At 38.3% G+C, this 21,466-nt stretch overlaps 1 protein-coding gene across 5 annotated transcripts in view; it reads left to right on the forward strand.

The window, feature by feature from the left end:
- BMP2K (BMP2 inducible kinase) overlaps positions 1–21,466 on the forward strand; it is a 65,912-nt gene that overhangs the window by 17,448 nt on the left and 26,998 nt on the right. For 2 of the 5 annotated variants that reach the window (XM_055699191.1, XM_027799780.2), the window contains exons 2-11: positions 7,461–7,579; positions 8,674–8,779; positions 10,514–10,656; positions 10,950–11,071; positions 12,086–12,167; positions 12,815–12,947; positions 15,493–15,596; positions 17,729–17,808; positions 19,460–19,620; positions 20,906–21,114. In XM_055699191.1, the coding sequence (XP_055555166.1) occupies positions 7,461–7,579; positions 8,674–8,779; positions 10,514–10,656; positions 10,950–11,071; positions 12,086–12,167; positions 12,815–12,947; positions 15,493–15,596; positions 17,729–17,808; positions 19,460–19,620; positions 20,906–21,114 (1,259 nt within the window). The remainder of the gene's footprint in view (positions 1–7,460; positions 7,580–8,673; positions 8,780–10,513; positions 10,657–10,949; positions 11,072–12,085; positions 12,168–12,814; positions 12,948–15,492; positions 15,597–17,728; positions 17,809–19,459; positions 19,621–20,905; positions 21,115–21,466) is intronic. The other 3 variants (XM_055699194.1, XM_055699201.1, XM_055699195.1) reach the window with 3 other exon arrangements.

Raw genomic sequence — 21,466 nt, forward strand, 5'->3', positions numbered from 1 at the left:
GCTGCTTGGCACCACGTTCGGGCCAGTGAGCTCGCAGAGGTGTTATGGCTTTGGTTGACAGCCTGACGGCCAGGGATGGTGGGACAGCTGACATACAATGTCTTCCTGGTAGCTGGAATGCTGTTGCTGAGCTCGGGGCTTGAAGCGACCAGTGCGATGAGGCAGCACTATATGAGCAAATAAGGCAGTGACAGCACACTGGGATGATGAAAACTGGATGACCTTCAACCCACACTCTGGAAGCATAGCATAAAACATGAGGTATATATACCAGCTGTTGCAGGAACTGTTGTCCCATTGCTGGGAAATGGATACCTCTGTATAGGGGGATGTCCCATCATGTTCTTATGCAGAGGTGCTTCAGGAATGGAAAGGCAGAATCATGGTCAGTAGATTCCTTGCCCTGTGGAGGTTTGGTCAAAAAATGAGTGCTCGAGCAAAATTTGTCAGGCTTAAAAACTGCATTAACAAGTTTCTGTTAATATGTAGCTTCTCAACAATCACATGACGTTTGGAGTCTGATTAAAATTTTTCAAATGTTTGAGTTTTGTGTGGTTTTAAAGGTTTTTCTGTCACAGATAAAAACTTTGTTACCTTGAAGAACCGAGTAGTGTTCTCTATGTAAAACCAAAGTGTTTGTTGCACATGCTTTCAGTCTATAGCTCCCAAAATGTCTGCAATACAAGGTCTGTACTGCCTAGCAGAAGACAGTGCCTCTGTGGAAAGAGAACTTCCTTTGCAGGAAGGAGGGGAGTTTCTGATAATTAGAAGAACTGCCCTGTAATTATCATAATAGGGTGCCAGTGAACGTACGGAGTTAAGGGCATTGTTGGTACACCACAAGAAGAGGAATTGAGCAGCAGGATGGAGGAGGAGGCTGCAGCACCGTAGCAGTGTATCGGGATCACAGAAGTACTCTGAGCTCCTGGAATGCACTGTGTTCATTATATACTATGTGAATGTGATCAAAACTGAGCTGCAAGAAACAGTTTTTGACATGAGTTCATCTGCAACTGTGGCAGAAAGGAGTTTACTCAAGATTTCTTGTAAAATAGCACATTGATGTGGTGCTTAACACTTTACTGAAAAAGGGCCTTTTGCACTGCTCTGTGCGGAAGTGTGTGTGGGTGTTAAGAGCTGTTCATGAGGTCATGCTTCTCTTGAGAAGGACTGCTTCTTTCCTGGTTTTCTTCAGTGTCCTATTCTTTTGGACACTGGCTTCTTCGGTGTCTTGGCACCTCATAAAGCTATGGAGTCAGTTTTGGTGTTTGGCTGTACCACACACCCTCTCCCCATCCTGGCAAGGAGCGTGCACTTGAAACATTTAATGTGGCCTTACTGCTGTCCTTTTGTATGGACTTGCAAGAAGGTTTTTATTTCTTCATGTTGCTTAGACCCTATTTGCAGGGCATTCATGCTACTACTTTGAGAGGGACTGGTCTTACTCTGTCTTTTGAGTGGACTTGTAGTGCATAAAATGGTTTAATATGGTTTAAAATATAGTGTTCAGACAGCTATGCAATTTCAAGAGGTGTTTTAACTTCTGAGGGAGTCTCTGGCTCTGCAGGTCAGCCTGATTTTGGAAGCTGAGACATCTGAATGACTTTCACTTACAGAATTAACAGGTAACAGACATGTACAAAGTGATCCAGGCATCAAGTGATGCAGAATAAGATAGTGAAAGCCTTACTTAAAGGCAGAAGTTTATTCAGAATGCAGGTGAATACACCTAAATTATTGTTGTACCTTAGATTATCTGAAATGCAGAAAAAGCCAGGTCTGGTATTTGAAAGAAAATTAGTGTGTGGATGTATAGCCATCTTGTAAAGGGGAAACAACAAAGATCAGCAGTGTATGTGTTGGTGGATGGGTCACTGTCAAATAATTTGCGCTTGAACCTGTTTATCCAGCTTTGCGGAGAGGGATGCCAGGCTGTCTCACTGGCCAGTCATGCAAAGCTGAGCCAAACTTGTGGACTGGCTTCAAATTAGAAATAAAACTATTCTTTAGGTTATTCAGCTTTGTTATGAACAGCTTTACATAATGACTGTCAAGCTAGTTCTGTAACTGTGCTGTATATGGAGGCAGTCATGTTGACCTTATAGCCTCTTCTAGAGCTCACAGCTCTAAGGGTTAGTTTTCCTGTAAAAAATGTCCCTTTTTTAACTTGAGATTTCAGTTAGTTGTTGAGAAAGTTACGAAGTACCTAACTGTCCAGATTGTGTAGGTACATAAGAACAACTAGGATCTATTGCTGCTTACATGTATTCATTCATTTCAGGTTTCTGAAATGTACAGGAGAACTGGATGTAAGTACTGTATTGGAAAATATACTTTTTTATAATGAAACTTAAAAACTGAGTATTGTGTCTAAATGGAAATGGATGTTAAAGCTCTGCCACCCTCTGGAACAGCCAGGTTTTAATGTGTTTGTAGGGAAGTTTTTATACCTTGTTGGTTCTGTGAGAGTACCTGTAGTAGCTACTGTTTGTGGTTCAGTGTTGACAGGTGTGGGTAGTGGTTACTGCATATCACTGTACAGATAAAATCCTTTGCTCATGAAGTTCTGTTCTGTTTGTTTGAGACTTGAGTATATAGTCAAGTAGCTCACCATTTGGAGGAACAACATTTGGTGCTTCTATGTGTTTTAATGGTATATTAAAAAAATCTTACTGTCTGTATATCTAAAGTATGTGTAACTTGGATCAGAATATCTTGTTGATATTCTTTTAGTTTGTTTTCACAAAACTGTTGTCAGTTGTCTGAAAGACGGTAAAGGTACTGGAAGATTCTTCAGCCTTATTTTGTTTTACCTGGGTAAGTAAATAGGATATTTGGAATCCTGACAGCTGTTTCCTGCTGGAGTTTCTGGAATGTAACATGGTAAAATATAAATAGAATGTTGAGGCTGGTGAAATTTTTCAAGGTTGACCTTAAATATGCATAGGAAAAAAACCAGACTAGAAAATGTTTGATGTAGGATTTTGTTAAAAAAAATAAACCAAAAAAACTTCCACAAAATACCAAAATACTGCTAGTTAGCTTGTTAATAAGAACCCAAAAGGGGATGGTTAAGATGAAAGAAGTGACTCTTCAAGGTAAGAAAGGTGTGATTTTCAGCTTGCTGAGCTTTGTAATGAGTTTACCTGTCAAGGCTTCAGGGTTTTGATTTTGCTGAATATTTATTGCTAAGACTTACATAACTGTAGATGCTGTAGAAAGGCTTTTAGGCAAGTATTTAAAGGAAAAGTATCTTGTGCAGTGTGACTGTCCTGTGTATAACTTAGATAAGTCAGGGATGAGTTTGAGGGAAATGAGATTGTAAGACACTGAGCTACTATGAGTCTTCTGTGGTTTTACCCTGGACAGTAATTAAGCCCCGTGCAGCTGCTTGGATCACTCCCCGCTGTGGGGTGGGGGAGAGAATCATAAGGGGAAAAGTGAGAAAACTTGGGTGTTGAGATAAAGATGGTTTAACAGGTAAAGTAAAAGCTGTGTGTGCAAGCCAAGGAAACCAGGGAATTCATTCACCACTTCCCATTGGCAGGCAGGTGTTCAGCCATCTCCAGGAAAGCAGGGGTCAGTCATGCATAACGGTTACTTGGGAAGACAAATGCAATCAGTTGGAGTGTGCCCCCCTTCCCTATTCCCCCAACTTTTACTGCTGAGCGTAATGTCATCTGGTCTGGAATATCCCTTTGGTCATTTGGGCACCACTTTCCTGTGTACCACAGCCTGCTCTCTGGCAGGGTGGTGTGAGAGGTGGAAAAGGTCTTGACACCGTGTAAGCACTGCTTGGCAACACCAGTGCTATCAGCACTATTTCCAGCACAAGTCCAAAACACAGCCCTGTACAAACTACTATGAAGACTTTCAACTCTATCCCAGCCAAAACCAGTACAAAGTCTCAGATCTGGGGAAGGGGATAGAGATAATTTGATTCTAACAGTACACAATGAAAAGTGCGTGTGTATTTTGAGGGGGAAAAATAGCATCCTGTTAATCTCTGTGGCAAGGCCTGAGTGTCAGAGATGTGCCTGGGGTGTGAGGCCCACAGGTGTGGCACCTCATTGATTCACACTTAGCAGCAGGGCTGTGGGATGTTCTTGTAAAGCTGATGGGGGGGGGGGGGGGCAATACAGGCTGGCTAAATGCAGTGCTGCTGTCATCATGCAAAATGATACTTTTTTATATTTTGCTTACGAGTCTCTTCAGAGCTGCAGTCAGTCCCATATTCAGGTCTTGAGTGCTGACTGTGTTACTGGCCTGATGGTTTCTTTAGTCACTTTTCCTGTGGCCTCAATTTACATTTGAGTCTATTCTTGAGGAGTGGAACAAAAGAGGAAAAATGAGACTGTGGCGTATGCTCTTTGCCTCGTGGCCTTATGTACTGTTGTCTTGAATAGCGGCAATTTTTAGATGGTATCTAAAATTATTTACTGACAGGTAAGCTAAAGGGCTTGCTACACTGAAATACTGAAATGGCTAGGGTGGTGAGGGTCATGTCATTGTACAGTCAAACCTCTTGAGAGCCTGAACACAATACGGTTTACTAGGTTATTACATTTGGTCACTGCACCCTTTCTGTTGATTTTAAACAAAGGTATTGTAAGTTTTGATGCTCTCATAAATAAGACCACCCAAAGTTACGTTGTGTTTTGATAGAAAGGCCTCAAAGTTGGCAAAGCTGTTGCTCATTGCCTGGTAGGTAAAGAATATATGGTAGTCAGTTAGTGCCTGCATAATTAGTTGGGCCCACCTGCAGCATGTTGTGGCATTTCTTGTCCACGGGAAGGCACTTGTGGGATGTTGTGGGAGAGTTGTGACTTGACCAGATCAGAAATTTAAGAAGGCAACCAGGATTGTCATGGTGGGAGGTAAAGAATGGAAGTGTGTGGATAAGATGATGTGGAACTTCCTTGTCATCTATTTGTGTGCTGTAGCTTAGGAGTTTTGTTTTAAACTTTTTTAGATGGATTGTGTTATGGAAAACTGAGTGTATTTTCTGTCTTCACTGATATGAGATAATAGAAATTTTTTTCAGCTTCTGACAGTATTTGTGAAATGCCAGCTCCTGTGCCGACAGACGTGTGGAAGTGTAGTTCTGTTCAGCTTGCAATCTTGAGCCTCTGGGCAAAGTAACTATGTGTTATTTCTGGTTGATTTCTGTATAGGACAAGGCCATGTGTGTACTTGCCTCCTCCCCTGATGGATAGCCATGTTTAATAAGAGTTTTCATTAATGTTTACAGCACTGATTATGGCTGGCTTCTGTGCTTTCAGTGAGAAGTTTAACATCAGAAATGGCTGAAAAAGTTGAAAGTTTAATGGTTCAGGGTTTTGCTGGATAAAGATCCCTGAAACATCAGTGACTGTTAACTTCCCAGTAAATATTAATATACAGGTTTTGTTCAGAGTTGTGCCAGTTGGCTCTTTGATGAAAGGATTTTTATAGTGGTGATATTTACTAATGGAAAACGGTTCAAGGTCACATACCTATTTCTTGGCAAAATGGGGAATCGGTCTGCTTTTATGGCTCTTTCAGGGTTCAAGTATTGGTTACTATTGCCACCTAATGGCAAGAAGAGCAGTTGTCTGAGTATTTAGATTTTTCATTCCTTTGGACTGATTGTTTTATCCTAGTCATGCCTGTTCTGGTTACATGAAAACGATTGTCAGGGCAGTTTGAAATAGGGCATTTTGTTCTTGTCCTCCTGCTAGTTACAGAGAATTTTAAGGCTATGAAAGTGTCTCTTTAACAAAAGACAAGAAGTGGTTTTTGTCTTCTAATTGTTAGACTTTTGTGCTTTATCTGAGTATTGCTTTCTACTTTTGGTCAAGAATTGGTGCTTTAAAAAGTCTCTTTTTGTTAAGAAGCTAGTACAAAAAATCTTGCATGAATGAAGGTCTGCACATAACTCTTACCATAATTCCCCAGGCTGGTGTTTGGGGAGCCCTATAGCATCATTTCAACCCCAGCTGGAGTTCGGTGTTGGAACTCAAGCGATATAAGAGCAGGTGTCCTGCTAATGTTTTGGTAAGGCCCTGTGTAAACCAGGTTAAGTATAATAATTCTGCAGAATTTAGGTTATTTCATTGAAATTGGCAGTAGTTCTCTTTTAACAGTGTAGTGTGTTGTTTGGCTAAATGAGCAGTTAAGTTAAATAATAGATACTTAATCTTCAAGAAAACTTTCTAATAAGACTTAGCTTCTTCAGTTATAGATTATGTACATGTTTGTTCAAGCACATGAGACTTAGCAAATGAGGTGAATTGTACTTAATAAACACTGCTTGCAGATTATGTTGGGAAATATGAAATGTGTGTATTTCAGTTGGCTGCCTGATTATCAGAGTAGTTAATCGTTTTAATTTACTTATTTCTGTCCTGATTGTATACCAGAGTTTTTGTACTAGTTGAAAGTTCCCATGGTAATAGTTGGCTTACCATCAGACAGCAGTCAATTAAGGAAAGTATGGATTTATATGAGCTCTTGTATGAGGCAGCTTTACTAAAACTGTGGGAAAGCTGTGCATGTGAACCTTAAGGTGATGGTAATGTAATCTGCTTGAGGGCCTTGAGCAGCAGTTCAGTTTAACAGAAGACAGATAAAACAGGAAAGTGGTGTTTTTCCCTGTGGTTTTCCTGAGCATTTGGAAGTATTTTCTGTGTAGGCAGTTTCACTTTGCTTCTGTGTGTAATTCCAGTCTGTGTGATTCTTTTCTACCAGTAAAGAGGAAAGGAAGAAACTCATACTGGCAAGCTGGAGGGTGGGTTTGAGTGTATGGCTTGCAGTTAATGCTGCTGTTGGACTAACAATGCTCCTGATGGAACTAGCTGCGGGGAAATGTTTAATTCTTAACTGTGTGTTTAATACAGGTTTAAATAAAAATGCTACTACAGAGTTGATTGCTTGTACTGTTTGATTGCAGGGCGGTTCAACCTGTCTTGAAGTTATGCGAAAAAGTTGCATGACTTCTTCAGTATCTCTCAAGACTGTCTCTCTTCTTAATATTTTAATTTTTATGTTTTGAAATGTAGGTTTAGGGAATTTAATATTAACCTTTATGGAATATTGGGGGATTTAGAAATCGTGAAGACCGACCTGGAGAATGCCTTCACTTGGTTCAGGTTTCTGGATGACCCTGAAAGTACTTCAGGGTTGATATCTGAATACGTAGAATTTACACTAGGCTTTATAAATTTATTTGAATGTGAAAATACTTTTCAGATAATTGTTAGATTTTGTATTAGAAGAGATAGATGCTTCTGTTTTTGTCAGGAATTCTTCACCTATGTGAAATAGACTGAGGTGGCAAGTCTTTGTAATTTCTTAAGTGTTTGTTACTCCTTAATGACTGACACAGACTTTTTTTACTGATTTCTTAGATTGTAGTGATAGTGACTAGAGGAATAACAAAACCTCAAGTATCTTAATTTGATTGTAATTGTTTTTTCCAGGTGGTTTCTCAACTGTGTTTCTGGTACGTACCCATGGTGGGATACGTTGTGCGCTGAAACGAATGTGTGTTAATAATGTGCCAGATCTCAACATCTGCAAGAGAGAAATTACACTTATGGTAAGAAGCCCATTATTTGTAACTGGAGAATGTATTAATTTGTAATACACGTACACCAAATGCCTCTCCAATGACAATGACTTACAGACCACCTTTTCTCTTGACCTCGTGGTCCTGATTTTGCACTGCTAGTTCGGTATACTAATACTGAGTTTAGGGTTGATGCATGATTAACTTCTAAAGCAATTATAAAAAAAGTGTATTTGATATCACAGCTGATCCGGCCAATAATATGGTTCCCAAGCAAAAGTAGTATCTTCCAGTTTTGCAGTAGTAACTTAAATTCTCAAGGCCTCTGTGTGCTCCAGCTCTGTTAGCTGAAGGATGCTGTTGGTGGCTTCTGTGGGTGTTGTCACCTTGAGATGGAATGTGCCTATACCTACTCCATACACTTCTAGCTTACACGCATTCTGATTGTAGCAGCACCTATCTAATTATCTGAATGAGGTACTTTTAATTTTAAATTATTTTATAGGCAGAAACTCTGTAGTACAGATTACAACACTTGTATAGTCAGATGTGAAATAAGCAATACTTAATTCTGCATGTAAAATGGCTCTTAAAAGTTGTTTTAGTGCGGTTTTTTTTTTTCCCTTGGGAACACATTCAGTTGATTGTGTGTAATAACTTTGTAAAACTTGGTAATAGTTCAGACTACAACAGTTGTGGCTTTTTTTCCAGCTACATTTTCTAGTTAACTGTGAGAGACTGTTCTTCAGTTTAGTTTAGGATGGGCACAAGTAGCGTGATTCTTTCAAACCTGCAGCATGCCAAGGCTCTGGCTATTACTACTGCACAATGTTGTTTTAAAGGCAGAAATTCGATTGTGTTTGCACTTTTCAACAAAGAGCACATAAATGTTCTTTTCTGAATAGTGATTGCGTTGTTTGGTATGTCACAGCCACTCTGATATTGCTGGCAGTGACGAGCTTATGTTCTGTTTGTGGCACTTTTCCAAGAGTAGTGGATGTGGGGCAGGACCTAACTTATCTTGAAGTCATAAATGGTTGACTGAAAACTTGTACTATCTTTCATTTGTTTTCTGTGCTGAAGTGTAATGTGCTTTTTTCCCCTCCCCCTCCCCCCCTCCCCAGAAAGAGTTATCGGGGCACAAGAATATTGTGAGCTATTTGGATTGTGCTGTTAACTCTATAAGTGACAATGTTTGGGAAGTACTCATTCTTATGGAATACTGTCGAGGTAAGAGTCAGCTCTTGAGTTTTTTTTAGAGAAAATGGAGGGACAATGTTTGTATTGATCACCTGGGCTTTTTACTTAAAATTGTTCCCTTAATATAAAAGCTTAACATATATACCTTGCAGCTGGAATTCAATCAGATTTTTTGCTTACGTGTTTGCATTGTTACTTAGGCACTGAGCTCTTGAACACAAGGAAAATGTAACAGTCAGTTTCACACAGCTTTGTAATTAAGTATAATTAGAAACAGAGAAATTACTTTTTTAAGTATAAAGTGAAATTGTTCGGTTCTGCTGTTTGCGCTAATCAATGCGGAGCTAGAACATAATTTAATAGGAAAAACTGGCAAGCTTTTCACTGCTGTTGTCCCTCTGCCATTTTTTTTTAGATACGAGTAATAAATCTCCAATACTGTTATCTGACAGGTGACTTGTTATAAACAAGCATAACATAGTTTTGATAATGCTGGCCAAAAAAATAATAAATAGTCCTGTGGTCTCACTTTATGATGTAACTTTGTTTCAAACACTATGTAAAACCAGGTAGTTTCTAGATTATTTTTTTCCCCACCTCACATACACACTGGAATAAACTTGCCATTGAGTTAAACTTCTGAAGTTTACCTAAAATTTAAGGTAACTAGGCATTGACCTGATAATGAGGTGGTGGTTAACCCAGATAGGTGATGGTATTAGAATAAGTGCTACAAGTACAACATATTTTGAGACTAGAAAGAAAAGCCAACCCCATTGTCCATAATGGTCGAAGAATACTTGTAGTTGAGGTTTACATTCGTTTTCTTTGCAGTAGAAGCAGTAAACATTACAGCTTGTGCAATCTGTACCATAAGGAGCCAAAGACAGTATTGATGTATGTTTTGTGGAAGGGAATAAGGAGATAACTTGAAAACCAATGGCCACATGTTTGGCCCTCTACCCTGCTTGTATGGGTGGATTTTTGTACCCTTGTGGGAGCTCAGCTCTGACATCCTGTTGGTAGCACTCTTTCTTTAATTGTAATGGTAAGTAGTCATGTGGATGTCAGCTGTCAGATGACTTCATAGTGTTAGACTTCTGATTTTCAAAGCATCCTTGTTTTGATGGAACACTCATGAAGGTCCTGCAGACACTGTGTCTTGCTTCATCCCTTGGTGTTAAGTGAGCTTTGTAGTAGGAAGAGCCTAGTATTATCTGGTGAAATTCAAGAAACAGAAATAATGATTCCCAGTCTTAGAAAGAAATCTGTGAAGACGTTAAATTGATGCCTTTCTTGAAGGGTGGAGTCAGGGCTTTTTTTTCCCTCCCCCTTTTTCCCCACTTGGTCTCCCAGAAAGAGGAAGAGAGAGGGCGTCTAGAATATGAATTAAATGGAATTCAGTTGGATGACAGAGTTTTGGCTATGGGTCTGAAAGCAAGAGACACTTCTGAGGTAACATCTTTGTGTGATGGACGCTTCTTTGTGTTTGTGACAACTTCATCCCAAATAGGTTTCAGTCCTAGGGACTTTTTTTTTCCATTTGAGACAGTAATTTTTCTATCTAGGATGATATAAGAGTGTGCCTTTGGAAAATCAGGCTTGTTTTATTTAAATACAGTGAATGTGGAAAACTTTCTTGCATCTTATTTGTGGACTTTTTGCATATAAAAGTCTTTGCTTGTGTACATGATAGGAATTCCTTAAAAAAGCCCAACACACAAAAACCAAACTAAACTAAAAATTTCCTTGTGGTTTCTTTAGCTGGGCAAGTTGTGAATCAGATGAATCGGCGTCTGCAGACAGGCTTTACAGAGTCAGAAGTAATGAGAATATTTTGTGATACCTGTGAAGCTGTTGCCCGGTTGCATCAGTGCAAAACGCCTATAGTTCACCGGGATCTAAAGGTATGAACTTAAAAATAAGGAAAATCTAGGTTAAAATAAACGATCTACTTAAGGACTGAGAATATAGCAGGTATTTCATTAAGACTGACTTCCTGTTAGGGAAGTACTTGGCTGTTGGTGGAACTGCAAACGGAGACTAAACTGGAAGACAGCACTTAATGCTAATGCCAAAGCTATCAACTGATATTTCTAACAACTTTCCTGTTTGTGTGTAAGAACAGTAGTAACATTTAACTTGGAAATTAATGCCATTATTTTCGTCTAATGTTTCTGTGTGTTGATTTCCTTTCAAGGTGGAGAATATATTGTTAAATGATAGTGGGAACTATGTTCTCTGTGATTTCGGCAGTGCCACTAACAAATACCTTAATCCTCAAAAAGATGGTGTTAATGTGGTTGAAGAAGAAATTAAAAAGTAAGTTCACTTAAGTGTCCTGTCGTCATAAGCAATGATTGTGCTTCTAGGAAACTCAAGGTATTATTGTGCAGCATGCACATATCTTACTACTATGAATTGAACTTAATAGTTGAATTTGAACTAATGTTGACATAAATACAGTAAAACAGTGGAATGATTTGGTAGCATAGACTACTTTGATTTATTCACAGATTGTTTTTGCTAAACAGACTCTTAAGAATAAAACTGGGAAAAAAGCATGCTGTTTTGAAGTTAAATTATTGAAAAAAATATATATTTGGCTACTGGCCATTTTAGAAGTTCAGTATTTTAAATTTGTGCTATTTTAATACAGCTAACAGTATGAGACAAAAAGAACTAATGTAAATAAGTATTGGAATGCATTTACGTAGTTTTATTTATAGAGCAAGGTCCTTGCCCATTCTGCTAAGACTGATTAAAGGAATATTTAAACTTTTATTAAGGTGCACCCTTGAAAAAATGTGTTAGTTTTGCCCCTTTGGGTGAACTACTGCAGAGGAATTAAATACAAGCTAATTGCTCTCATGTTATAACGGGGTGCTTTTTTTTTTCCCAGCTCCGAAAAAAGCACTTTGACTACCAGTTTGGTAATTAATGTTAGTTTTTTGAAGTCTGCATATTGAAACATACAGAATGCCACAGGGAATGCTTTTGTAGGACTCGTACGTGACATCTTTAAAATGAGGGGTAATTGCAGGATTTAAGTAGAGTGACTGTTGTAGAAGTACATGTACTGGGGAAATAACATTAAAAACAAATTGTAGCTGGCTGTAAGTATTTATTCTTGTGTATTATAATTCTATGTTGCTGCTCCAAATATTGTCTGTGATGCTGCAAACGCAATAAATTACTTCCATTGCATAAGACAATTCCAGGCACGTATCTAAACTTTGGGTGTGAATGGTGTATGCATGGCAGATGCAGGAGAGAATGCTTTCAGTTCTTAGGCACACTTTTCATCTATATTCTCTTTGAATTATATACTGCTAGGTATACAACACTATCATACAGAGCTCCCGAAATGATCAATCTTTATGGAGGAAAACCAATTACTACCAAGGCAGATATCTGGGTAAGCAAAAAATTGGGTACTATGAAATACTGAACTAAATAGGAGGTGTGTGTGTGAAGTTTAAAAGCATCATTGTCTAACTGAAAAGCTAATACCTTCATAGTGAAATATATCAGGCAGCTATACAGTGCAGAATATAGTAGAGGTATCTTTGGAAGTGATATCTTCCATACATAAAATGAATGCTATGAGTGACGTTCATTTTTAGTTAAGGTGGGACATAATTTAGAATATTTTTCCCTTTTTTTCAGCTCAGGTTGCTGCTTGATAGTCACCAGTGACTTCACATAGTAACCTGTTGGCAGCACAAGGAAAGGTGTTATTGGGTGATGTACAGTGAAGTAAATAAAGACTAAATTTGGCAGAAACACTAGTGCTGCCTCTGGGTGATGTGACAACAAGAATGCAGCTCTTGGGGTACACTGATTTTGATAGTTTGTTGCCTAACATAGGAGTGAAAGAAAGTCTTTTTAGAGTGGCTTTATATATCAGCTTGTCGCATCAACAGTGTGCTTAATCATGCAGCTTCTACGTAACAGTGTAAGCATCGGCTGTAGCTAGGATGCAGTTTGTTCCTTGCTGGTTCTGCTTTATTGTGTAAATGCTTACTCTTGTTCCTTTACAGTGTCTGTATTTGTTTCTTACAGGCACTTGGCTGCTTGCTGTATAAACTTTGTTTCTTTTCACTTCCCTTTGGAGAAAGTCAAGTTGCTATTTGCGATGGAAGCTTTACCGTTCCAGACAACTCCCGATACTCTCATAGCATACACTGTTTGATAAGTAAGTATCCGGGCAGTGTGGCTATTCTTTTGCCTTATAAATCAAATAAACCACAAAAGATATCACGCTTATGTAGGGGAGTGTCTTGGATGGGTGGTGCAGACAGGCTGGGCTCTGGAGTGACCAGTGGGAGTTGCTCCTGGATACCATCTGTCTCACAGCTCCTGTGCTTGTCCCTGAAAGGAGGCTGGCTTATCCGTTTGCTCAACAGAGGACTGAGCCACAGGGTATAGAACCGAAGTGACAGCCTAGAGAGGAATTTGAGAAATTTAGAGGAAACTTCTTTGAAATGGCGCTAAAAGTGAAACAGGTGAATGAAGTAAGAAAAAGTTTTTTTTCCTGGACAGCTGACATATTTAAATCGGTTACTGTATTCCAGGCATTTAATGGATGAGTTGATAACTTCAGAATTAAACAGAATAAAACAGTACAGAGACCTGCCGGATTAAATTGTACCTCTCAGTTCAGAAGAGCTTTATTGAGGTTAAGAGAACTTTTTAGTTTCTTGGGAGGCATCTATTTTTTTTTTTTTCCTTAGGTGGCCATAAACCACAAAGGGATAAGGGGAATGAAAAAAGTAGTTCTTCATTTATTCATTGTATCTTTTTTCTCTTAAGTGTGTGTTTTCTGTGGAATGTCAGACCATTAATTGTATTTTCTATCCTAGTTGTACACTTGTGCTTAGATGAATTTGAAGTGCAAGTTCGGTGTAGAAACATAAATGTAGTGACATGAATTGGGCTGGGGAAAACTTTGTGGTAGTTTCATGGTTTATAATGGAACAAAAATCTGAAAAAGTGTTGGACATCAACCTTGGCAAAAGTTTGAAAGCACAAAGTGTATGAAGGAAAATTTTGGACAAGAACAAGCTCCAAGGCTAGTGATTGACCTGTTATCCAGGTACAGAAATACAGGATCTAATTTTTACAGTAGTAATGAGTATTTTCAGTTGTCTTTGTTTGTCAGCTTTGAGCAGGTTAACTTGAAAGAGTGAGTCTGACAGAATATGATAAATTCAAAAAGTTTGAGTAGGAGCTCTTATAATTTATTTCAAAGTTAAGAATGTGGTGACCACATAGTTTATGCTTATATATAAAAGGAAATGCCAAATTGAAAACCTCTTTTTTGAGCGCATACTCGTAATGGAGAAATAGCAGTTAACATGGTAACCATTTACCTTCTGCAAATACTTAATAACTGACAGAATGAGATCAGTTTTCCAGTGATTTAAATACTTTTCCTTGCACCACAGTGCTACTTTTAGAAGACTACAGGTTTTAATCCTGTCTCCTTCTAAGTATGAATGCTGTTTTATTAAAATTCAGTGAAGTGCTATGCTAAGATGAGCATTACTGGGATGTAATATATGTGGGTGAGGAAGAATCTCATGGTGTAAACTTCCCTTCTTCCTATTTGGAGTGGAAGCCAAAAAAAGCTGCAGTTGGTCATAAAAGGTATTTCAGGAACTTCTGGCTTCATTGTGGCTCTTCTACAAGGTGGGGGGTGGGGAGTTGCAAGCTGAATGTTCTCCACCTCATAAATCTAATATTTCAGAATCAAGTGGCAAGAGTCACTTCATAAATGTTCAGCTTCCACTTAATAGTGCTGTCACTGCAAGTTTAAATCTGTTGTATTTTGTAAAATCCATTAAAAATAAAACTTGCTGTGAATTTTATTGGGCATGAAATAATGGCTTTGAGTAAAATTGTAAGATCTGTCTAAGATGATACTAACGTTTTTACAAAAAAGTTACTTCAATATTTTTTTACAAAATCTTGTTTAAGGCTGGCTGTACTACTGAACAGTTTTGGAAATGTAGCTCATGTTCCTCATCAAAACTGAGAACTTAAATTTTTGTAGGTGATTCATTTTCTTTGTAGCTGAACATATTTTTAGCAGCTTAGCTTACACAGTGAAAGGTATTTTCTAAGCATTTAGGTTCTCCAGTCATTTAGGCAAGACTTTCTCATTATGTACTCTGTATCATATTGTAAATGATATAAAGTAACTGTTTGCTTGAAAAACACCAAATGTTCTAATTTGGGACATCAAAAATTCTGTCTTGTCAGGAAAAAGTCCTTTTATCCATGGAACTGTATTTTTTTACTATACAAAAGTATACATAGCCAATGAAACCTGCAAGATAAAAGCTGATGTAGAACCTTAGCCTGATACGGTTGGATATGTCTGTGAATCTTCTGTTGGCTACATTGAATTTTTTACTAACCCTAGAAAAATATAGTGCCTGTGAGTTGGTTTTATGTTGTATCTCTTTGAAGTTATTAATTACTACTTCAGTTTAGCTACCCTTCCTGCAGTTGAGTGTCAAAATAGCAAACGGAATAAACCTCCAATTGTGTTTGACCCTAAAAACTATTTAACTTGACAAAAAATATTAAAAAACCCCAAACCCACATAACAATAAAAATTACTGTTTCTGGGGTAAACTTATTTGGCAGAGCTGCAGAATATCTTCTTGCTGGTAGCACGCTGTCTCAATAGCCTTTTTGATATTTGGTTATGATTTGTCTTGCAATTTTTGCAGGATATATGCTTGAACCAGATCAAGAACAGAGACCCGATATATTTCAAGTATCTTACTTTGCCTTTAAACTTGCCAAAAAGGACTGTCCAGTGTCTAATATTAATGTAAGTAGTGTTTAAATTTTTCTTTATTTTTAGTCTATTTTGTAGGTAGCATTGAAAAAAGTATCTAATCAGCTGAGGAAACATTATTTCCATTGCTTTTTAAACCCTGTTCCTAAATTTAAAACATAAAGCAGAGTACACTTCAAGCTGCTATTTGAGTACACGTGATATTAGGTGTCTAAACAAAATGTTTTGAGGGCATTACTTCATAAATTGTATGATACTGCACCAGTAGTTGACTTACAGATTTTGCTGTTACTAATCTCATGTGTCTAATACAAAAAAGATGAAATTATTACAGAACTTAAACTTGTTAACAATAAAAGGTTTCATGTTGCAACTGTAGTGTCACGAGCATTTATTTGTTATGGATAAACCCTTTCTCTTAGTCACCCTTAGCAATTATGTTAATTCATTGGAAGGACTACAGTGAACTGGAAAGCAGAGTAGTGCCTCGGTTAGCCTACATTCCTACCCTTACTTCCTGTGTGAGTTTTTTGACAGTTTGTACTTTCTCTCAAAGGTCACTCATTCACAGATCTAATTATGGTGCAATGGAATTTGAGGGCACATCAATAACATTCGATGTTATAAAGTGATTCTCAAGATAGACCTGGGGAAAAAGCAATCTCAAAATTCATTTTGTAACAAATGTCAATTACAGGGAACTCTGCCTTCAGAGGCAGACAGTGAACATACTTGAGAACCCTTTGAATTCCTTTGTCATTGATCCTTGTAAAAGAAGGTGCTCAGTAAATGTGAGTGGTGCTTTTTGGAAACTTAGGTTTAGTAAAATATCAGAACACCTTGAAGTACTTACTGTTTGTAGGTAAAGGCTAAATTGTAGGTGGTCTGAATAGTTTTTATGTTATGCTGTTGCAGTGTGTGAGTAGGAGGAGCAATAACTATACTTTCCCTTGAATACTTGATCCTGAATATGAGCATATCTTAATATAACATAACTTGGGAATTAACTGTTACTCACTGGAGAAGTAGTATCACCTCACTCAGGTGACTTGAGAATGTCTGTTTCTTGGATTTTTTTTTTTTATTTTACCCCTGCAGATAGGAATTGCTGCTTACTTGGACCTTTGCTGTGTGGCAGACTAGAAAAGTAGAAGAGCCTGGAGCAGTCTTAAAAAGCGAAGCTGTTGAGGGGTGGGAGTGTGTGTGTGTTCCACTGGAGTGTTAGAACAGCAGTAAAGGCAGCAGGCTGTGCCCTGGTTTCTGTTGCTGTTGATTTCCTCTGGTAGTGCTTTCCTCTGTAGCATCTATGGCTATCTTAAAAGGGAAGCAGCACAAAAATGTGCACATGGACACCCCTGACCCTCTTTGAAGTTTCGTGAGAATATAAGGAGGACCGTTATAGGTTAAAGAGGCTGGCTGAGCGTACTACGCTGTCTTTGACAGCAGCTTATTTTTCTCAAGGGAAAGTCAGATGTATGCCTGTCTGTCTCTTTCCTAGACTCGACTAATTCCAGTGCTGACAGTAGTCTTCAGCAGCAGTATTTGATGATTAACTCTAATACTTGTGACCAGTTTTAGATTTGCATTCTTTACGTGAGGAGGTAGTACATACGTAACTATGCGTATCATCTTCCTTCTCCCTCCCCCAGAATTGTCATTTTCCTTGGTATAATGTGGTTTAGGTAAAATGCAATTCATTCAGGAATTTGATTGAGATGGGGGTAAGTTAAAGGACTATAGAAGCTTAGATACTGCATGGTTTTGGGGAATTTGTATTGTGGTGGAAGATCTGAGTGGGCAAAAATTTACTGTTTTTTCATCCAAGCATTAGGCTTTGTTTGAATTCTTAAGCTTGAGACTAAAGTCTCTGAAGTAAAATGTGGTTAAAAGATGTTGTCCAGGTGTTTTCTTATATTGTTGATGGTTGGTAGTGTGTAAATGAAGTAGTTGACAAAACAGTTGGACCAGTTGTGGTTTTGTTTTGCAACAGATAAGGGAACATAGAGATACTGTTAAATAAATACTTCTAATCTGCAGCCATGTGAGTTCTACATTGAGCCTTGTAACATGGAAGTCTTTACCCCAAGTATTCCTCTTCAATATGTAATGATTTTTTTCTTTCAGGATTTCGGGTTTTTAATTTATTCAAATTTATTTTTCCCAAGAATTCTCCTGTCCCTTCAACTCTTCCTGAACCCATGACAGCTAGTGAGGCAGCTGCTAGAAAAAGCCAAATAAAAGCAAGGTGAGCAGAGGATGTGGCTTTACTTTTTTTTTTTCCTTTTTTTTTTTGCTAATATTGTTAAGGTGCATGTTTGTCTGAAACCTGTTTTTTTGTGCTTGTTAATAAAACTTATCTTAGTAGGAGAAGTCATTAGAATAGATAAACTGAGATTCTAAGAGCTTCTGGTCTCTTCTTTGGATTCCACTCTGCTGTTTTCACTGTATTGAGAATCCACCGAGAGAAACTGAGAGCCTCTTTTGTGGTGAAATAAGTAAGCGCTATCGGTCTGTTTCTCATCTGCTTTATTTTCTCCAAGACTGATGAGTGAATTTTGAAATGAAGGATTTTAGTGGCAATATGGTACAGGTAGACTGTTCTAAAAAGGGCTTTTATTTAAATGTGTAAATCAAATAAGATTGGTGAAGGTAAATGGATTTTGTTCTTTCAAAGATTCATATTTGTGTACCAAAATATTCCTTTTTTGTACTTACTGATAAAACCAAACCCAAAACCTCGGGAATTCCTTTTCATGTCTTTTATTGTGCTTTGGTATATGGTGTATATTTAATGCTAATGCTGGAAGACTCCTTTACACTTTTATTCTTAGTTAATGGAAGTTGTGTTTTGAATCCCAACAGCACAACGTGTGTGACTTGGGTACTTTTATATTTTGCTATAATTATCAGCTCTATTCCAACTCTGATTTTATTAACCTGTTTCAAATGAGAAGCAAAGGAATGGGTTCATGTAAGCTGTGTTTGGAGCTGTGGAGATGTCTGTGCCATGTTATGGTAATGTCGTGGTCTGGTTGTGGTTGGTTTTGCTGGCTCTGCTGTCAGTTGGTAGTGTGCACAGGAGGGCAGGCATAGATTATCAATGGAATAATGTTTTAAACTCCTGCTAAATCTTCTAGACAGTAGTAGTAGGATTCGTAGTTCTTCCTAAATAATATTTTCCTGACAGCCCTTAAGTTACAGCAGGTGAAGGCAGATGGTGCCTTCGTATAATATGGTAGGAACTAATGTGACGTGTTGGGTACTGGAGCTCAGATGGTGAATTAGTGTTTTTAAGCAGTTGAACAGTCTTAAAAAATGCATATACTATAACCTGATAATGGGATTAAAGTTCAAAAGTAGTTTGGTTTTCAACATCTTTATTACCCTGGCAGGCTATTATGCAGCTTGAAGTATTTCAGGGAAGACACAAATACTCTGAGAGTTTATGGGTGTTAAATCTCTAACAAAAAGTAGAATTAGGTTGACTTAACAGATAAGATATCTTAATGCTATTTCCTGTATGTATGAACAGTAGTTGTGTCTCTAGTCCTAGGTTTGCTGAGTCAAGTGCTGGACATAACTTTCACTCACTGCTGTGAATGAAGGAAAGCTTATACAGAGAAAGTTTGTATCTAGTGTCATGGTTTCCTTGGGAATAAGGCTGTTGCATAGCTCCTTCTAAATGCTGTTCTGCAGCAGCCATATATCCAGTGGTGGCAGTGGGTGTTGAGTGGCACTTTAGGAAGCAAATTTTAAGGTGTTGAAATATAATTCACAAGTAGAGCAGCACATGACTAAGACATAACTGAACTATTAAGATATAGTGTCTAATTTGAAAAAGAAGCAGTCTTTTTTTTTTTTTTAAGTTTCTTCCATGGGAAAACTTGTCATTTCAGAATAACAGACACTGTTGGACCAACAGAAACCTCAATTGCACCACGACAAAGACCAAAGGCCAATTCAAGCACTACCACTTCTAGTGTGCTAACGATCCAGAGCTCAGCAACTCCAGTCAAAGTACAAGTTCCTGGTGAATTTGGTAATCGTATGCAAAAAGGTAACTTAAAGTTGAAGGGTGGACCAAAATAAATGAAGAATGAATTTTGTATTTCTTTTGCTACTAGAGCAAGAAGGAGTAACATCTAAAACTTAAATTCATCTGATTCTTTTATATGCTAAAGCCCAAACCTTCATCTTTTCCAAAATACTCTAAATGTGCAACTAGTAAGTTTGACCAGGTACTGTAAAAACTGAATGGAAATTGAGAAGTGAAGGGTTGTTTTTTCTCATTGTGCCTAACACTGATTTTGAACTAACTTTCCCACAGCAGGCTGTGAACTGTGCACAGTTTTGACTTGAAAATAGTTCATGAAGAGTACTGAGCTCTTCTGTAACAAACTGCTTTCATTGTAGTAGAAAAAGTATTTTCCCTGTGCCTCAGTAAGTCACGAGATATGAACAATATGTTGCTATTATTTGCAGACTGGAGCCATGTAAAATTACTTCCCTCCTGTAATGATTGACCCAAATGCATTTCACTTTGCACTGTAGGTGCAGTAGATGTGCAACACATGAGTAATTGAGGGAGGCTCTATCCATTGAAATGGGTTTTCAGTGAATTCTTTGTAAAGTTGTCTTAATCTCATTCAAAAAGTTACGGCTCTGATAAATGAAAACTATTTAAGTGAATATTTATATCTTGAATGCTTCCCTCATTGCACTTTGGTGTTTTGTGTCTGTTACAGTACAGTAGCTGCAGGGATGGTATTGGGAAAGCCTCCAATCAAAAGGCCACTGAGAATGTTTGTGTCCCAGGTGTGAACAACTTTAGACAGGATCCAAATAATGTCCAACTTGGAAAGCTTTTCCTGTTGTGACAAGGAACAGATCATTCCTGGGCACTTCAGAATATAAATACAACATACAAGAGAGGTTGATTTGTTAGTAACTGCTTACTTAAAATAATGGAATGGTCACATACCTTTAAACAGAACACCTGAATAATTTTCCAAGTGAGCCAATAATTCTCTTAAAGTGTGTTGTATGCATACAAAATTGTATGCTTTGAGGGTTAGAGTTTGAGATACTAGAAGGTCCAACTTAAGTATTAGTAAAGCAAGTCGTGAACCCAGCTTGCTGTGTCGTGAGACCAAAGGAAGCTCCTACCTTTTGTAAGTAGAAATGGTGCATTGCAGGCCTGGAAGTATATTTGGAGAAGTGAATTTACTATCTACCAGTTGTCAGGCTGGGCAGGGAAGTTTGTAAACTGTTTTGCCTTGAAGTGTTGAAGAATTGAAGAGGTTAACTGCCAGGGAGCTTTCTGGCTAAACTTGAGAGATCAGTGTGTCAACAGTGTTGTCTGAATATCAAAGGAACCACAAGACCAGGGAACGGACAAGAGATCTTACAGTCACAAGGGACCAGCCAGCCCACCCCCCAGCAGAACAGAGTCCTCCAGCAGCTGCAGCAGGGTGACTGGAGACTGCAGCAGCTGCACCACTTACATCACCACCAGCAACAACCTACTATTCAGGATGCTTATTTTCAGCAGGTACAAGTCAAATTTGTTACACAAGTTTTGAAGAGACACATTACACTTGTCAATAATGCTTTGAATCATGTGCTGGTTAAACATCTCTGCTGTTGCTGCCTGTGTTTTCTCCTGCTGAGGGGGGGGGGGGGGGGGGGGGGAAGGGATCTGTGTTTTCTCCTGCTGAGGGGGGGGGGGGGGGGGGGGGAAGGGATCATGGCTCCTGCCCCTTTTTCCTTTGATTTGTCTCTTCATAGGCACTATGATGCTTATTCTAGAAAGTTGCATTCTTTGCGGTGTCTTTTTTGCAGTTTGGCCCTGAATCCCAGCTTGCTTTGAACTGCCACTGCATCCCCCAAATAAGTTTTGTGTA

Source organism: Falco cherrug, chromosome 1, assembly GCF_023634085.1.
Source record: "Falco cherrug isolate bFalChe1 chromosome 1, bFalChe1.pri, whole genome shotgun sequence".
In the NCBI taxonomy this organism is placed as follows: domain Eukaryota; kingdom Metazoa; phylum Chordata; class Aves; order Falconiformes; family Falconidae; genus Falco; species Falco cherrug.